Here is a 15532-nt window from a genome sequence, read left to right as displayed (position 1 = left end):
GGAATAATACGTTTTCTTTGGAGACTGTTTTGCCGCACAGCGCCCTGCATGTCTCCCTCCACCATGACTGGAGTTGAAGTTCTCTAAACTCTCATAAAACAGCGTCTCAGTCATCAAGCAGTGAATTCATAGCCAATTTAATGTAATAGCCTTCTGTGAAGGAGCTTTTAGAGGCAGTGAACTCCTCAGACCAACAGACTCTGTTACTGCCATAGGATTCCATCTTTACAACAAGTCAGTTTGTAAACTCGCTAAAGCTGCTTCAGCCAACGGTAAGTGTTGTTACGGTAAAGTGGAAACCCGCAGTACTCAACCTCACTAATGCAATCAAACTCTCACAGTGATGGTTCAGCCAGGCCTGGTGAAAAGTAAAAAGTAGCAGCATAATATTTTGTTGTTAAATAATGGGGATATATAGATTATATCCCTCCACCCCAAGCAACTATGCTAATGTCAGCAGCAGTTAGACTTACGTTCTTTACCTTAAATGTTTTTTTTCTTGTTAATTGATTAATTAAAATCTTTAATGAAAATACCAATATGCAATCAAAATACATAATAAAATGAAATAAGAAGTTTTTACTACAAACACTTGCCATCATTAACTCCTGCTGGTGTGGGCTCATGGTGGTTTGCATGCTAACAGCTCCCACTGCTGGAGAAACTTCACAATGCTAAATATGTAAAAGTGAGTGAGGTCCTATGAGTGAGGAACTGACTTCAGCATACACTATTAATTATTATTATAATTATGTAGTATGCTTATTAATGCTCCATAGTAATGCATTATTTCAACAATAAACAGAATAAAACATGAATATATTATTTAATCATGTGTATTACAGTGCAAAAAGCAGCCTTCTTTTATTTAGTTTCCAGTCAAAACAACCATTAATTACAAGTTATTGATTTTTCAGGAGAGTAGAGGAGACGTATAAGATGATCCACTTGCATGAGAAGAGTCAAAGAAATGTAACTGACAAAAACAGGAGTTTCCAAAACTTGAGTTTAAAAACTGATTAAAAGATCCAGAGAAAACAGGGCTCCTAACAACCACCTGGAACAGCTGGTTGACCCCAAAACTGCCCTCATCAGATAAACAGCACTTAAAGTTTTTATCTCTGAGAGAGAGGAGAAAATCAAGCTGCTTTCTGTCCATCCTTCCGCTGTGGGAAGACCACTCAGCGCTGTGGGTCTGAAAGGATGTGTAGCTGATCAAGAAGAACCTCACTGAGAAAAGGAGATGGACACACCAAACAAAGAAGCTGGATGACCACCCCAGAGTCCAGACCTCAACACCACTGAATGGGTTTGGTTACTTCAGAAAATCATCAACCAGCTTCTAAGACTGAGTGAATCTGGTTTCATTGACTTCCATTAAAAGTAAAGTATATTTTTCCTTCTCCTGTAAAGTTACCATTTTGTTTTTTTCCAACAACAGCGATATATTAACATTATGCTCTTCATCAGTTTTTTTGAGCCAGAAAACAACAGAATGATCTCAACAAACGAGACAGGCTGTGAAAGGCTTCATAGACTGACTGGAATAAAAACACCTTCAGCTTGATCTGGAAAACACTAAAAAAGCTGAGCTGAACCTGATATTCACTCAGTATTACAGCTCTGTTTGTAACAGCTGGTCTTATATTGAATAATGATGTTTGACTTTTTCTCCATGATTTTTTTGTAAATAAATATCCAAAAATGCTCAAACCTACATTTTGTACCTCACTAGGTACCTCACTAAATGTATTGGGTCTCCAACTGTTCTTCCAAGGAAATTTCATCTTAAAGCAACATTATGTATTAATTTGACCTTGAAACAGCTTCAGTATCATTTTAATGGTACACTGACTTATAACAGTGAAAATGGCGTCTCTGTCGTTGCCTCTCCAGGCCAGAACACCTGCTATAGCACTATGTAACCTTAGAAGAGCGAAGCGAGAACCTCTCGCCAGAACTGAGTAACACTTTACAGCATCAGGTCACACCAACAACTGAGCAGCTATAAGAAGAAGCAGCCCGGTATTCCCAGCATGGACATCATGGCAGATGCTGCGGAGAGACGGAAGAAGATGCTATCGGAGGAAGGGAGAGAGTGACCGATAGACCAGACAAGAGACAGACTATCTTTTACTCTTTGGCCAGACCTCAAAGAGATAAAAGATAGATATTTATAAAATAAATTAGTCTTGTGGCAAAAAGTTGGGTTAGTCTGTCTATCTCTAGATTACTAACGATTTCAGTTATTTATACATAGAAACATAGAAATCGAGAGTGTAATTTGTAGCATGATGTGCGTTCATGCGAAGGGGAATTGGATTCTGTTTCCTTCAGCTCATCAACAAATGCATGTGCTCTGCTGTCCACGAGGGGGCGCTCACAGTATGATTTGTATTGACGACAGTGTTGTAAAAGTGACATACACTCTACAACTGTAGGGGGAGCCCAAGAGCAAAAAACACCAATTCTCACGTGACACTGCTTTAACACGCAGCTTTTATGAAGACTCGATGTTTCTTATGTGATTTTTTTCTGAGGTAAGAACAGAATCTACACTCACTCAAGAGCACAAAGAGAACAGCTCTGCTCTTTAAGAGCACGTCACGAGTCTGATGCAGACTGTAGAACCTTCCTCAGGAACACATTTTAAAATTAAAAGTGATAGTGATGAATAAGGCCCGATGGTTTGGAAACACAGATCACTGACTCTTTAGTAGTGAAGGAAGCGTCTAAACAGTGCGTAATCTTACGCATTTATAGCTGAAAGAACCTCAGTAGATTGCACAGAAACCATTCCGGCTCGCTTTAGTGAGCTTAACCCATCACTCTGCACAGGCCTATGTGTGGTCCACTCGTCCTCACTCACACACACAGCACTGTGTAAATCAGAGAACAGGCAGCTGAATAACACAGAGGAATGAATTTGAATGAAAATTTATTAAAGTGAAAACACTGGATCATGTTCAAGGTGACTGCTAGGGTATTGCTAAGTGGTTGCTATGGTATTTAAGGTGGTTGCTAGGCAGTTGCTATGATGTACCTGGTAGGTGCTAGGCAGTTGCTATGGCATCCCTGGTGGGTGCTAGGCAGTTGATATTGTTTCCCTGGTGGTTGCAAGACAGGTGCTATGGTATCCCTGGTGGTTGCCAGGCAGCTGCCATGGTGGGTGCTAGGCAGTTGCTACGGTATCCCTGGTGGCTGCTAGGCAATTACTATGGTATCCCTGGTGAATGCTAGTCAGTTGATATGGTATCCTTGGTGGTTGCAGGGCAGGTGCTATGGTATCCCTGGTGGTTGCTAGGCAGCTGCTATGGTGGATGCTAGGCACTTGATATGGTATCACTGGTGGATGCAGGGCAGTTGCCATAGTATCCCTGGTGGTTGCTAGGGCAGTTGCTGTGGTGGATGCTAGGCATTTGCTATGGTATCACTGGTGGATGCTAGGCAGTTGCCACAGTATCCCTGGTGGTTGCTAGGGCAGTTGCTGCTGTGTTTAAGGTGGTTGCTAGGCTGTTGCTGCTATGGCATCACTAGTGGATGCTAGACAGTTGCTTTGCTGTTCAAGGTGGTTGCTAGGCAGTTGCTATGGTATGCCTATTTGTTGCTAGGCAGCTGATTTGGCATCCCTGGTGGTTGCTAGGCGGTTGTTGTGCTGTTCAAGGTGGCTGCTAGGCAGTTCCTATGGTATCCCTGGTGTGGTATCCCTTCTAACTGTTATGATATTCTTGGTGGTTGCTAGGCAGTGGCTAAGGTACCCATGCTTCTTGCAAGGCTGGTGCTGAAGGTGGTTGCTATGGTTTTTAGGCGATTGCTATAGTAGTGTTCACCACTATTAAAAGAGACAGGGCTTTCGCACAAGTCATGGTGCTTTACTATCCAGTTGTTGTCGGTCACAGCCAGGGCAGTTCACTCTGAGCCACACCTCACATTTGGTTCTATAAAGAACCATTTTCTTTACTAAAGAACTGCCTTTTTTAAGAGTGTAGAGTCCTGAGCTGTAAAAAATGATGTTGTTGAGCGTAATTCACAAGAGGAAACAACGGTATTTCTCACTTTCACAACACAGTCCTTTCTGCTCTACACCCAGGTCCCCCGGTGGCCAGCCTCGCCTTCTCAATAGGAGTCCTCATCAGAATAAACCCAGAGAACAACTGCTGGAGAACAACAACCCAGAATTAACATGCAGAATTTCTCCCACATGCTGCAGCATCTCTGGTGGTGGCTATGGGATTTGCTAGTTGGTTTTTATGGTAAAAGATGGAAAATAAAATACAACGGAAAAAATAAAATAATAATGATAATTATAACAAACAATAAAATCCCATATAAAAACCCCTTAAATGAGGCTGTATTAAGAGAGTAGAGGGGGACAAACTCCCCATCAATTCCTCTGAGTTCATGTCCACACACTGCAGACGAGATGTTTGGGTGTCCACACACTTCTGGCCAGTGTATTAGCTTTATTACTGTGGGAGAGCAGTGCACGTTTGAAGCAGTGCTCTGTTTTCTTTTCCAGCGTAAACACTGTCAGATCCACTGCGAGGTGTTGGCAGCTCGTTGGACGATCATGAAGAGATAAACGTCCACGACGGAAGCTGGCAGCGGTGCAAGGGAGGGGCGTCCTCGTTTAAATGGGCGTATGACATCATCGGAGAGTTATAAAACCCAGTGCTGCCTGGGAGTGAGCGGCAATGCCGGGACAGGTGAGATTAGATCAGGTCAGGTGAGGGCTGAGAGCGGCTGAGTGGCGTTACAGGTAACACACTGGTTCATTAACATACGGGTTAATCGAGATAAGGTGAGGTCAGCCCACGGTGGACTCAGCAATGTCAGCGATGGAAATCCCCTACGTGTTGATCTCTGGGCTACTGATGGTCACTCTGTCTCTCAAACCCTCCGCAAAACCCCTCGCTGCGGTCCAGGACAAGGTCAGTGTGAAGCTGCAGGGCTTCAGAACCGTTTGGGCTGTTTGCAGCACATCTGTACACCTGCGCTGTGTGCCACACCTGCACTGCCCTCACCTGCATGTTAATTAACCTGAGTGTCACCTATACGTTAATTATCCTGCATGTTACCTGTGTATTAATTAACATCTGTTACCTGTAACTTACCTGCATGTTAATTAACCCGGGTGTCACCTATATGTTAATTATCCTGCATGTTACCTGTGTGTTAATTAACATCTGTTACCTGTAACTTACCTGCATGTTAATTAACCCGAGTGTCACCTATATGTTAATTATCCTGCATGTTACCTGTGTATTAATTAACATCTGTTACCTGTAACTTACCTGCATGTTAATTAACCCGGGTGTCACCTATATGTTAATTACCCTGCATGTTACCTGTGTGTTAATTAACATCTGTTACCTGTAACTTACCTGCATGTTAATTAACCCGGGTGTCACCTATATGTTAATTACCCTGCATGTTACCTGTGTGTTAATTAACATCTGTTACCTGTAACTTACCTGCATGTTAATTAACCCGGGTGTCACCTATATGTTAATTACCCTGCATGTTACCTGTGTGTTAATTAACATCTGTTACCTGTAACATACCTGCATGTTAATTAACCCCGAGTGTCACTTATATGTTAATTACCCTGCATGTTACCTGTGTGTTAAATGCCGTTTGTTACCTGTGTTTTAATTGTGTGTTACCTGTGTTACCCATAACCTAATTAAGCAGTGTGTTACCTGTATCTCACCTGCATGTTAATCTACCTGGCTTTGATCTCTGTGTTAATTAACCTGGGTGTAACGTCTTACCTATTAGTTAATTACCCTGCATGTTAATTCGCCTGTGTCTTACTTGTGTGTGAATTAGCATGTATGTTAATTAGCCCGTGTCCTACCTGTGTGTGAATTAGCATGTATGTTAATTAGCCTGTGTCTTACCTGTGTGTGAATTAGCATGTATGTTAATTAGCCTGTATGTTAATTATCTCATGACTTACCTATGTGTGAATTAGCATGTATGTTAATTAGCTCATGTCTTACCTGTGTGTGAATTTGCATGTATGTTAATTAGCTCGTGTCTTACCTGTGTGTGAATTTGCATGTATGTTAATTAGCTCGTGTCTTACTTGTTTGCGAATTAGCACATATGTTAATTAGCCCGCGTTTTACCTGCGCAGGTGCCAGCGGCGAACCGAACGCTGAACCTGACGATCACTGACATCGGTCCGCGAGTTAACGTGTCACGGTCTGAGCAGAACCCGGATGGGGCTGCACGCGCGAAGAACCCACCCTCTGCACGGAGGACACAAACAAACAGACAGACAAACAAACAGACAGACAGGCAAACAAACAAGCAAACAAACAAGCAAACAAACAAGCGTGAGAAAGGGAAGAACTGCTTTGGGCACAAAATGGACCGGATCAGCGACCTGAGCGGGATGGGCTGCAAAAAGGACTGAGGCGCCACCTTGCGGCCAGAGGAGGAACTACAGCCGAGCACTGAGTTACTGTAAGAACAGCTGAACTGAGCTTTTCATTCAGCCCACGTGTTTTAATGAGTCCTTCACTGGTCCTGAAGATTGGACTGTGCTGAATTCCAGCCTGGACAAAAGGGACAAAATGATGGAGATGGAGATTTTACTGCACTGCAGCAGTGCACTGCTGTGGAGGCGCCGCCGTGTGGACACGTCTAATGCAGCAGTGCCTCTGTGTAATAATGTATTTAGACTGTTAATGGGGTTAAAGGCCAACACGGTTACTGTGTGTGTGTGTATATATGACTGTGAGGCCCAGACAAGCACATTCTCAGTGTGTCATATAAACCAAATCACACTGAGAATCTGCTGATGAAGCTGATTCAGGATCAGACAGTCTGACATGATCAGGCTCTGTTACTGAAGCAGATCCAGGGTTGAGGTGAAGTTACTGCAGGTCGCCGAGAAACAAACACAGCCTTACTGCACACACTTAAAGGGGAACTCCAAGATTTTCCAAATTTCCACTTAATTAACCTGTTAAGACATAAACCGAGTCGTTCCGAGCGGCTTGGTGTGAAACATTGCGCTCTACAGTCAGAGCTGTTCACAGTGCACATTCCAGATTTTCCACTATTTTCCATCATCAACTTTCCATATAAACTCAGAAGACTTGTGCAGGTTCTCTGGTGGTTCTGGATGGGAAATAAAGTGTCTATATCTGTGTTGTAGTCATGGCGATGACGCCTGGTTCCCATCACCACCACTGTGAAGACGTCTGAACCATTTCACACCAAACCCACTCTGGATCTCTCTGTTTACACCTCACACACTGAATATGAAAATATCTCAAATACTGATATGTAGAAAATTGGTGATATTCCCCTTCAAATGCTTTCCATCAGTAATAGCTTATTTCAGACCAGTATATCAGTGATCTGCACACAGAAGATCAGAGAGACCATGAAAGACATCATCATGTGTGTTTTAATTAACATTGTCTTTTATTCTATTTTACTGCAGCATGTTTTATGGTTTTAACCTATTTGTGTGTGTTTTTATCATATTTTTATAATGTCTTTTTTTTTTTTAACAAATTGTCCGGTTGGACCAGTTTTCTGGTCCTGGACTATTCCTAGTCTTGGACTAAATAGCAATATCGTTGATCAATCTTCATTAGAAATTCCTTTTAGTCTAGAATTTGGCCTAATCTGGGTCTGAAAGACTGACCCTGTGAGTCTAAATGTCAAATAATAACATATATTCTTAATAAAAACAGTTTTTGGTCACACTTTATGGATGGTCACCTATAGACACTCTACAGAGACGTTCTGGTGAAGTTCAGTTGATTATCAATAACAGGACGGTTGTATTTGTCTTGAGGTTAAATGATCCTTATTAGTCCCACATCAGGGAAATTTCCCCTCTGTGAAGTGCAACACCACATACACACTAGTGAACACACACACAGCACTTGCCCAGAGCAGTGGGCAGCACCCAGGGAGCAGTTGGGGGTTAGGTGTCTTGCTCAAGGACACCTCAGTCATGGACTGTCGGCTCTGGGGATCAAACCGGCGACCTTCCCGTCACGGGGCCAGTTCCCTAACCTCCAGCCCACGACTGCCCTATGAGTTTTAGGGTTGGGATTAGATTTAATAAAATATTTCATACTGAACTTTCATTTAATAGATATGTATGTGAATGATAGACTGAGCATCTACAGTGGACCATTCAAATAAAGAGTTACTAGTGTTTTTACCTGTCTGACAGCCCACAGTCTGAACAGTGACAGGAGCTTAGTATGTTATTATATATCATGTTAAACTGTATGTCACTGCTGTCGGAAGAAAACCTCGTACCTCCATTTTTGCTGTTTTTCAGTTTTTGACATAATTTCAAAGGACCTGTTGTCCTTTACACTGTTTGTAAATTTAATGATGAGTGGACCAAAAGAAACGGCCCAAAATGACTTGGAAAGACGTCTGGTTCCATTGACTTTCATTAAAACTACAGTAGGTTTTTTCCTTCTCCTGTAAAGTTACCATTTCGGAGATACAAGGTTTTATTCCGACAGTGGAGATATTGTACACTATTTTATCTTTTATCTTATAAATTGTGTAATAAATAAAAGCAATAAAGTTAAATAAATAATGTTCATTTATGTGTTTCTATTGTTTAAATGCTGCCAGTGGTAGATAAACATAGATATTTTAAATCATATATTACATATTTGTGTACATTAAATGATATTAATAATATTAAATTATTAAAAGAATAATAATAATAAATACATCCTACTATATCCTATGTTTTTATTTTTAAAATGCAATCATTGTCTATTGTCTTGGTGGACTGTTGGATGTTAGCCTGATCAGCTGTTCTTCTGCATTACGCATTTTGTAGGAACTAATATCGATCATATTAACTATATAATACCAAATTAGATTTCTATTATTACACAGATTATATTCCACTTTTAAAGCACTACGACCCTCTTTGTAGTGACAACCTTCAAGAATTACTTAGCCTGCTAAGCTTTGTTAACATGCTAGCTCTGACAGATTAGGGCCTTTCCACTATGCTGTCCGTATATCATGTTATGTGTTTGTGTTTAATAAAGATTGTCAATAACATATCAAGCATTGTATATTCCTATTTTTACACACTATAACTCTCTTTATGGTGAAAATCTGTGAGCTTTATTTAGCCTGCTCAGCGTTAACAGTGTTAGCATGCTAGCTCTGACAGATTAGGGCCTGATGTGCTGCAATACATTTATATTAGAAATGATTTGTCTTTATATATACATTAGTGATATTAAATGAATGATATCATGATTGGTAATAAATGTACCATTAAATTATGTAAGATTTCTATTTTCAAAACACAATTACTCTGCATTTATGGTGAAGTCTTAGCAGTGTTAGCCTGCTAGTTCCAGGCCTTTTAAATGCTTGGCCTGTATATTTAGCATTATAAACTACTCAGCAATAAAAGGATATTAAAAGTGTACTATTATATTCTTCTTTTATTTAATGTCTGTAATGTCTGTGTTTATGCTGAAATGTTTAGAAACATTAGCATCAGGAATTAGATATTAATATTTTTCTAATATTGCTCATATCAACTTCACATTGATGAATTACAGTTTCCTATTTCTAAATGAATTTTATTCTGTTTTTAAACTCTGTAACTCTCTTATACTGAAAACTTTAGCGGTTTGTTTAGCCTGCTCAGCGTTAGCAGTGTTAGCCTGATAGCTCCAGGCTGTCCTGCTAATAGAAATGATCTATTTTGACATATTAAACATTTTTTCTGATATTAAATGTCCTGTGAACCCATTCGCGCTCTTTTAAAACACTTTCACTTCGTGTTTATAATGTAAACTAGTAATCAGCGTTAGCCGTGTTAGCCTGCTAGCTCTGCTAAATCCGGACCTTTCCGCGGCCCCGCCCCCTCAGTGCCCCGTATGCAGCGGCGGAATATGGCGGAGGTAGGACGGAAACTCTCCTGATTTCCCCCGAAAACAAACAGTAAAAGTGGCGGTTTTTATTCCCGCCGACGCTCCGCCGGGCCGCCTGCTTCGGCCGGTAAAGGGCGGACGGGTCTCCGGCAGCGCCGGTCCGGTCGCGGCGGTTTTTCCGCGTTAAAACTTGTTGAGTTTAACAAATTTCCTTCCCTGCAAACTTATTAGCCGTTAGCCTGTTAGCCTGTTATCGGGTTCCCTCCGGATTAAACCGCGCGGACGTTAAAACCCGCTTTCGGGCCGCGGCGTGTGTTTCTGGGCTGGGCCGGGATTTTAGCTGCTAATGCGAGGCTCTGCGGGAAACTCGGAGCCGAAGTCGCTGCATATTTTCCAGCTTCAGGTCCGAATCTCCCCGGTCCACCTTAAACGGTGCAGCAGGTCTATTCTGGCCCCTCAGGCGTTATAATAATAAAGGCTCCGCCATTTAAGGTGGAACGGGGAGATTCGGATAAGTAGCCGACTAAAGGTTCGCGCAGGAGACCCCGTTTGATGGAGAATCAGCCTTATAAGCTCATTTAGGCTCAAGCCCAACTCCAAGTTCTGGGCTCGGTCTGGTGCCGGGCTCGGTCTACTGTAATGTGGGGCTGTTTGGATCAGTAAGCTGCTGTTTCTCTCCGTCCTGATCAGATCAGTCCCGTCTTCATCGCGGCGCCCAGCTCCTGTTTAGAGCCCCTCATAAGCAGTTATAACGGTTCTAAAGTCTCTGGACTGGTTTACACGGAGCTTTAACGGCTCTCAGGGCTGGATGTGTTAAAGGGGAAGTCCACCCGTTTTATTACATTTCCTTCCAGAGGTGGGCGACAGGGCAGAGTGTAATATCGCAATACTCCAGTTAGTTTATGATACTCAGTGCGTCACGATGTTATGTTTTCTGACAGGTGATGAGTTGGAGCAGGCGGAGTGCCACATTTCGAAAACACCATCTGAACCTGTGAATGCTGTGTCACGCGCTGTGCAGCACTAACTGTGTTTAAACTCCACCAGTTGTTCTCTCGTTAGGGCTGAACGATTTTGGGACCAGTATCGCAGTTCCAGTTTAAATTGCAGTTGTTTGTAACTGAGGTATAAATTCAGGCACGGCCTGTGTTTGTTTTGCTAAGAAGACCAGCATGTATTTTTACGGCCTTGTGACTCGAGCTGCTCACACAGTGCACAAGTCTGCCGACTATTTGTAGTTGTGATGTCACAACAGTTCCATGTTATTGGGTAAAATTTCCCTTCATAAGACGTCCATCATCTCGGCGTTGCTGATGGACTGTAAGACTATAATAACAATGAATCTTTCAGCTCTAGCTCTCTTTTTAATTAAACACGGGGGAGTGTTTTCTCCACGGCGTAATTCAGGAATGCATATTGTTGCGTATCGCTGCTGTGGGAGAAAACCTTGTATGTCCATTTTTCTAGTTTTTCAGTTTTTGACGTAAGTTGAAAACACCTGTTGATCTTTACATTGTGTGTAAATTTGATGATGAATGGACCCAAAGAAATGTCCCAAAATGACTTAGAAATACCTCTGGTTCCATTGACTTACATTAAAAATGACTTAGTTTTTTCCTTCTTCTGTAAAGTTACCATTTTGGAGATGTGAGGTTTTCGTCAGACAACAGAGATACATAATAGCTATAATGATGAATGCTATCATATTGCCCAGCTCTGTGTCCTTATTCCATAACTCAGTGTGTGAGGTGTAATCAGAGAGATTCAGAGGGTTTGGTGTGAAATGGTTCAGACGTCTTTACAGTGGTGGTGATGGGAACCAGGTGTCGCCATGACTACAACACAGACATAGACACTTTATTTACCATCCAGAACCACCAGAGAACCTAGTTTATATGGAATGTTGATGATGGAAAACAGTGGAAAATCTGGAATAATCAGTTTTCTTTGGGGACTATTTTGCCGCACAGCGCCCTGCATGTCTCTCTCCACCATGAATGGAGTTAAAGTTCTCTAAACTCTCATAAAACAGCGTCTCAGTCATCAGGCAGTGAATTCAGAACCAGTTCATGTAGGAACTTTCTGTAGGAGCTTTTAGAGGGGGACGTCTGGTTCCCATCACCACCACTGTGAGGAGCTTTTAGAGGGGGACGCCTGGTTCCTGTCACCACCACTGTGAACAGTTCTGACTCTGTAAGTTTATCTAGAACAGAGCGTTTCACACCAAACCGTTTGGAACCTCTCTGTTTACATCTTAACCCGTTAATTACACAGACTTTTTTATAAGTTCTCCTTTAACTCACTGTGCAGTTTTATTGGAGGTTTTTGGAGTTTTAGCTCAGTGAGTTAGAAGCTAAAATGTGGTCCAGGGCATTCAAATGAGTGATGAACGCAAGCAGCCCAGCAGCTTAACTCTTTAAATAGCTTAATTCCTGAAGATCAGAAACTAATGGTCTGACTTTGCCATCTGCTTTTCTTGCTTTTGTCTCCTTTCACAGTCCTCCTTGGGGAATTCAAGCCCAGGTAAAGATCTCCTCTGTTTTGGCTGCTCCTGCACAAGTTGATGGTTTTCCTGCTGTAAGGCCCACCTGACTGAGCTCTAGAGGAACTTGATCAATAATAGTTACGGCTTCTTTAGTCAGAAGTAGATTTTTCCACCAGAATGTCAGACAGTGTGATACCAACGAGAGTCCAAAAACATTTACACAGCAGCGGTTATTTATGTCACTGACCGCTCACTGGCCAAAAGGCTGTACTTACTTAGTATAAAGTAGGGAAAACATCGCTTATGTAGGGAAGCAGCAGTTATTATTATGTCTGACTCCAGTGTCTTTACAGCCGGGCTGGCTGATTTGTATTAATCTTTTATTTAATCTGAAGAGTATGCTTAATAATACTTATTTAATACTGTACTTAATAATTTGGTAAGTGCTGTGAATCAGACTGTGTCAGTTACTGGTTCAGTGTGTTTACACTTAATAATCTGATAACTGCAGGAGATCAGATTGTGTCAGTTACTGGTTCAGTGTGTTTACACTTAATCTGATAACTGCAGAAGATCAGATTGTGTCAGTAACTGGTTCAGTGTGTTTACACTTAATAATCTGATAACTGCAGAAAATCAGATTGTGTCAGTAACTGGTTCAGTGTGTTTACGCTTAATAATCTGATAACTGCAGAAAATCAGATTGTGTCAGTAACTGGTTCAGTGTGTTTACGCTTAATAATCTGATAACTGCAGAAAATCAGATTGTGTCAATAACTGGTTCAGTGTGTTTACGCTTAATAATCTGATAACTGCAGAAAATCAGATTGTGTCAGTAACTGGTTCAGTGTGTTTACACTTAATAATCTGATAACTGCAGAAGATCAGATTGGGTCAGTAACTGGTTCAGTGTGTTTACACTTAATAATCTGATAACTGCAGAAGATCAGATTGTGTCAGTAACTGGTTCAGTGTGTTTACGCTTAATAATCTGATAACTGCAGAAGATCAGACTGTGTCAGTAACTGGTTCAGTGTGTTTACACTTAATAATCTGATAACTGCAGAAAATCAGATTGTGTCAGTAACTGGTTCAGTGTGTTTACACGTAATAATCTGATAACTGCAGAAGATCAGACTGGGTCAGTAACTGGTTCAGTGTGTTTACACTTAATAATCTGATAACTGCAGAAAATCAGACTGTGTCAGTAACTGGTTCAGTGTGTTTACACTTAATAATCTGATAACTGCAGAAAATCAGATTGTGTCAGTAACTGGTTCAGTGTGTTTACACTTAATAATCTGATAACTGCAGAAAATCAGATTGTGTCAGTAACTGGTTCAGTGTGTTTACATGTAATAATCTGATAACTAAAGAAGATCAGATTGTGTCAGTAACTGGTTCAGAGTGTTTACACTTAATAATCTGATAACTGCAGTAAATCAGATTGTGTCAGTAACTGGTTCAGTGTGTTTACACGTAATAATCTGATAACTGCAGAAGATCAGACTGGGTCAGTAACTGGTTCAGTGTGTTTACACTTAATAATCTGATAACTGCAGAAAATCAGACTGTGTCAGTAACTGGTTCAGTGTGTTTACACTTAATAATCTGATAACTGCAGAAAATCAGATTGTGTCAGTAACTGGTTCAGTGTGTTTACACTTAATAATCTGATAACTGCAGAAAATCAGATTGTGTCAGTAACTGGTTCAGTGTGTTTACATGTAATAATCTGATAACTAAAGAAGATCAGATTGTGTCAGTAACTGGTTCAGAGTGTTTACACTTAATAATCTGATAACTGCAGTAAATCAGATTGTGTCAGTAACTGGTTCAGTGTGTTTACACGTAATAATCTGATAACTGCAGAAGATCAGACTGTGTCAGTAACTGGTTCAGTGTGTTTACACTTAATAATCTGATAACTGCAGAAGATCAGATTGTGTCAGTAACTGGTTCAGTGTGTTTACATGTAATAATCTGATAACTAAAGAAGATCAGATTGTGTCAGTAACTGGTTCAGTGTGTTTACACTTAATAATCTTATAACTGCAGAAGATCAGATTGTGTCAGTAACTGGTTCAGTGTGTTAACATGTAATAATCTGATAACTAAAGAAGATCAGACTGTGTCAGTAACTGGTTCAGTGTGTTTACACTTAATAATCTGATAACTACAGAAAATCAGATTGTGTCAGTAACTGGTTCAGTGTGTTTACACTTAATAATCTGATAACTGCAGAAAATCACACTGTGTCAGTAACTGGTTCAGTGTGTTTACACTTAATAATCTGATAACTGCAGAAAATCACACTGTGTCAGTAACTGGTTCAGTGTGTTTACACTTAATAATCTGATAACTGCAGTAAATCAGATTGTGTCAGTAACTGGTTCAGTGTGTTTACACTTAATAATCTGATAACTGCAGAAAATCAGATTGTGTCAGTAACTGGTTCAGTGTGTTTACACTTAATAATCTGATAACTACAGAAAATCACACTGTGTCAGTAACTGGTTCAGCGTGTTTACGCTTAATAATCTGATAACTACAGAAAATCAGATTGTGTCAGTAACTGGTTCAGCGTGTTTACGCTTAATAATCTGATAACTACAGAAAATCAGACTGTGTCAGTAACTGGTTCAGTGTGTTTATACTTAATAATCTGATAACTGCAGAAAATCAGACTGTGTCAGTAACTGGTTCAGTGTGTTTACACTTAATAATCTGATAACTGCAGAAAATCAGATTGTGTCAGTAACTGGTTCAGCGTGTTTACGCTTAATAATCTGATAACTGCAGAAAATCAGACTGTGTCAGTAACTGGTTCAGTGTGTTTACACTTAATAATCTGATAACTGCAGTAAATCAGATTGTGTCAGTAACTGGTTCAGTGTGTTTACGCTTAATAATCTGATAACTGCAGAAAATCAGATTGTGTCAGTAACTGGTTCAGTGTGTTTACACTTAATAATCTGATAACTGCAGAAAATCAGACTGTGTCAGTAACTGGTTCAGTGTGTTTACACTTAATAATCTGATAACTGCAGAAAATCAGATTGTGTCAGTAACTGGTTCAGCGTGTTTACGCTTAATAATCTGATAACTGCAGAAAATCAGATTGTGTCAGTAACTGGTTCAGTGT

At 40.7% G+C, this 15532-nt stretch overlaps 2 protein-coding genes across 2 annotated transcripts in view; both read left to right on the top strand.

Annotated features, from left to right (window-relative positions):
- The first annotated feature begins 4705 nt into the window (after positions 1-4705).
- LOC108416004 (C-type natriuretic peptide 2-like) lies at positions 4706-7106 on the top strand. Its single transcript, XM_017689063.2, has 2 exons — positions 4706-4931; positions 6143-7106. The coding sequence occupies exons 1-2, from the start codon at positions 4830-4832 to the stop codon at positions 6422-6424; spliced, it is 384 nt and encodes a 127-aa protein (XP_017544552.2). The 5' UTR covers positions 4706-4829; the 3' UTR covers positions 6425-7106.
- Positions 7107-9900: 2794 nt separating this feature from the next.
- mier1b (mesoderm induction early response 1b, transcriptional regulator) overlaps positions 9901-15532 on the top strand; it is a 20809-nt gene continuing 15177 nt past the window's right edge. Inside the window, exons 1-2 of the mRNA XM_037545319.1 lie at positions 9901-9932; positions 12401-12425. Coding sequence (XP_037401216.1) covers positions 9909-9932; positions 12401-12425 — 49 coding nt within the window. The 5' untranslated portion in view covers positions 9901-9908. The remainder of the gene's footprint in view (positions 9933-12400; positions 12426-15532) is intronic.

The sequence above is a fragment of the Pygocentrus nattereri genome, chromosome 2, assembly GCF_015220715.1.
Source record: "Pygocentrus nattereri isolate fPygNat1 chromosome 2, fPygNat1.pri, whole genome shotgun sequence".
Lineage (NCBI taxonomy): Eukaryota > Metazoa > Chordata > Actinopteri > Characiformes > Serrasalmidae > Pygocentrus > Pygocentrus nattereri.
This window is presented reverse-complemented; position numbering and strand designations above follow the sequence as displayed.

Coding starts and splice junctions, on each gene's coding strand:
- LOC108416004 (XM_017689063.2), top strand. CDS start 4,830: ATGTCAGCGATGGAAATCCCCTACGTGTTGATCTCTGGGCTACTGATG. Junction 4,932..6,142: donor TCGCTGCGGTCCAGGACAAG/GTCAGTGTGAAG, acceptor TTACCTGCGCAG/GTGCCAGCGGCGAACCGAAC.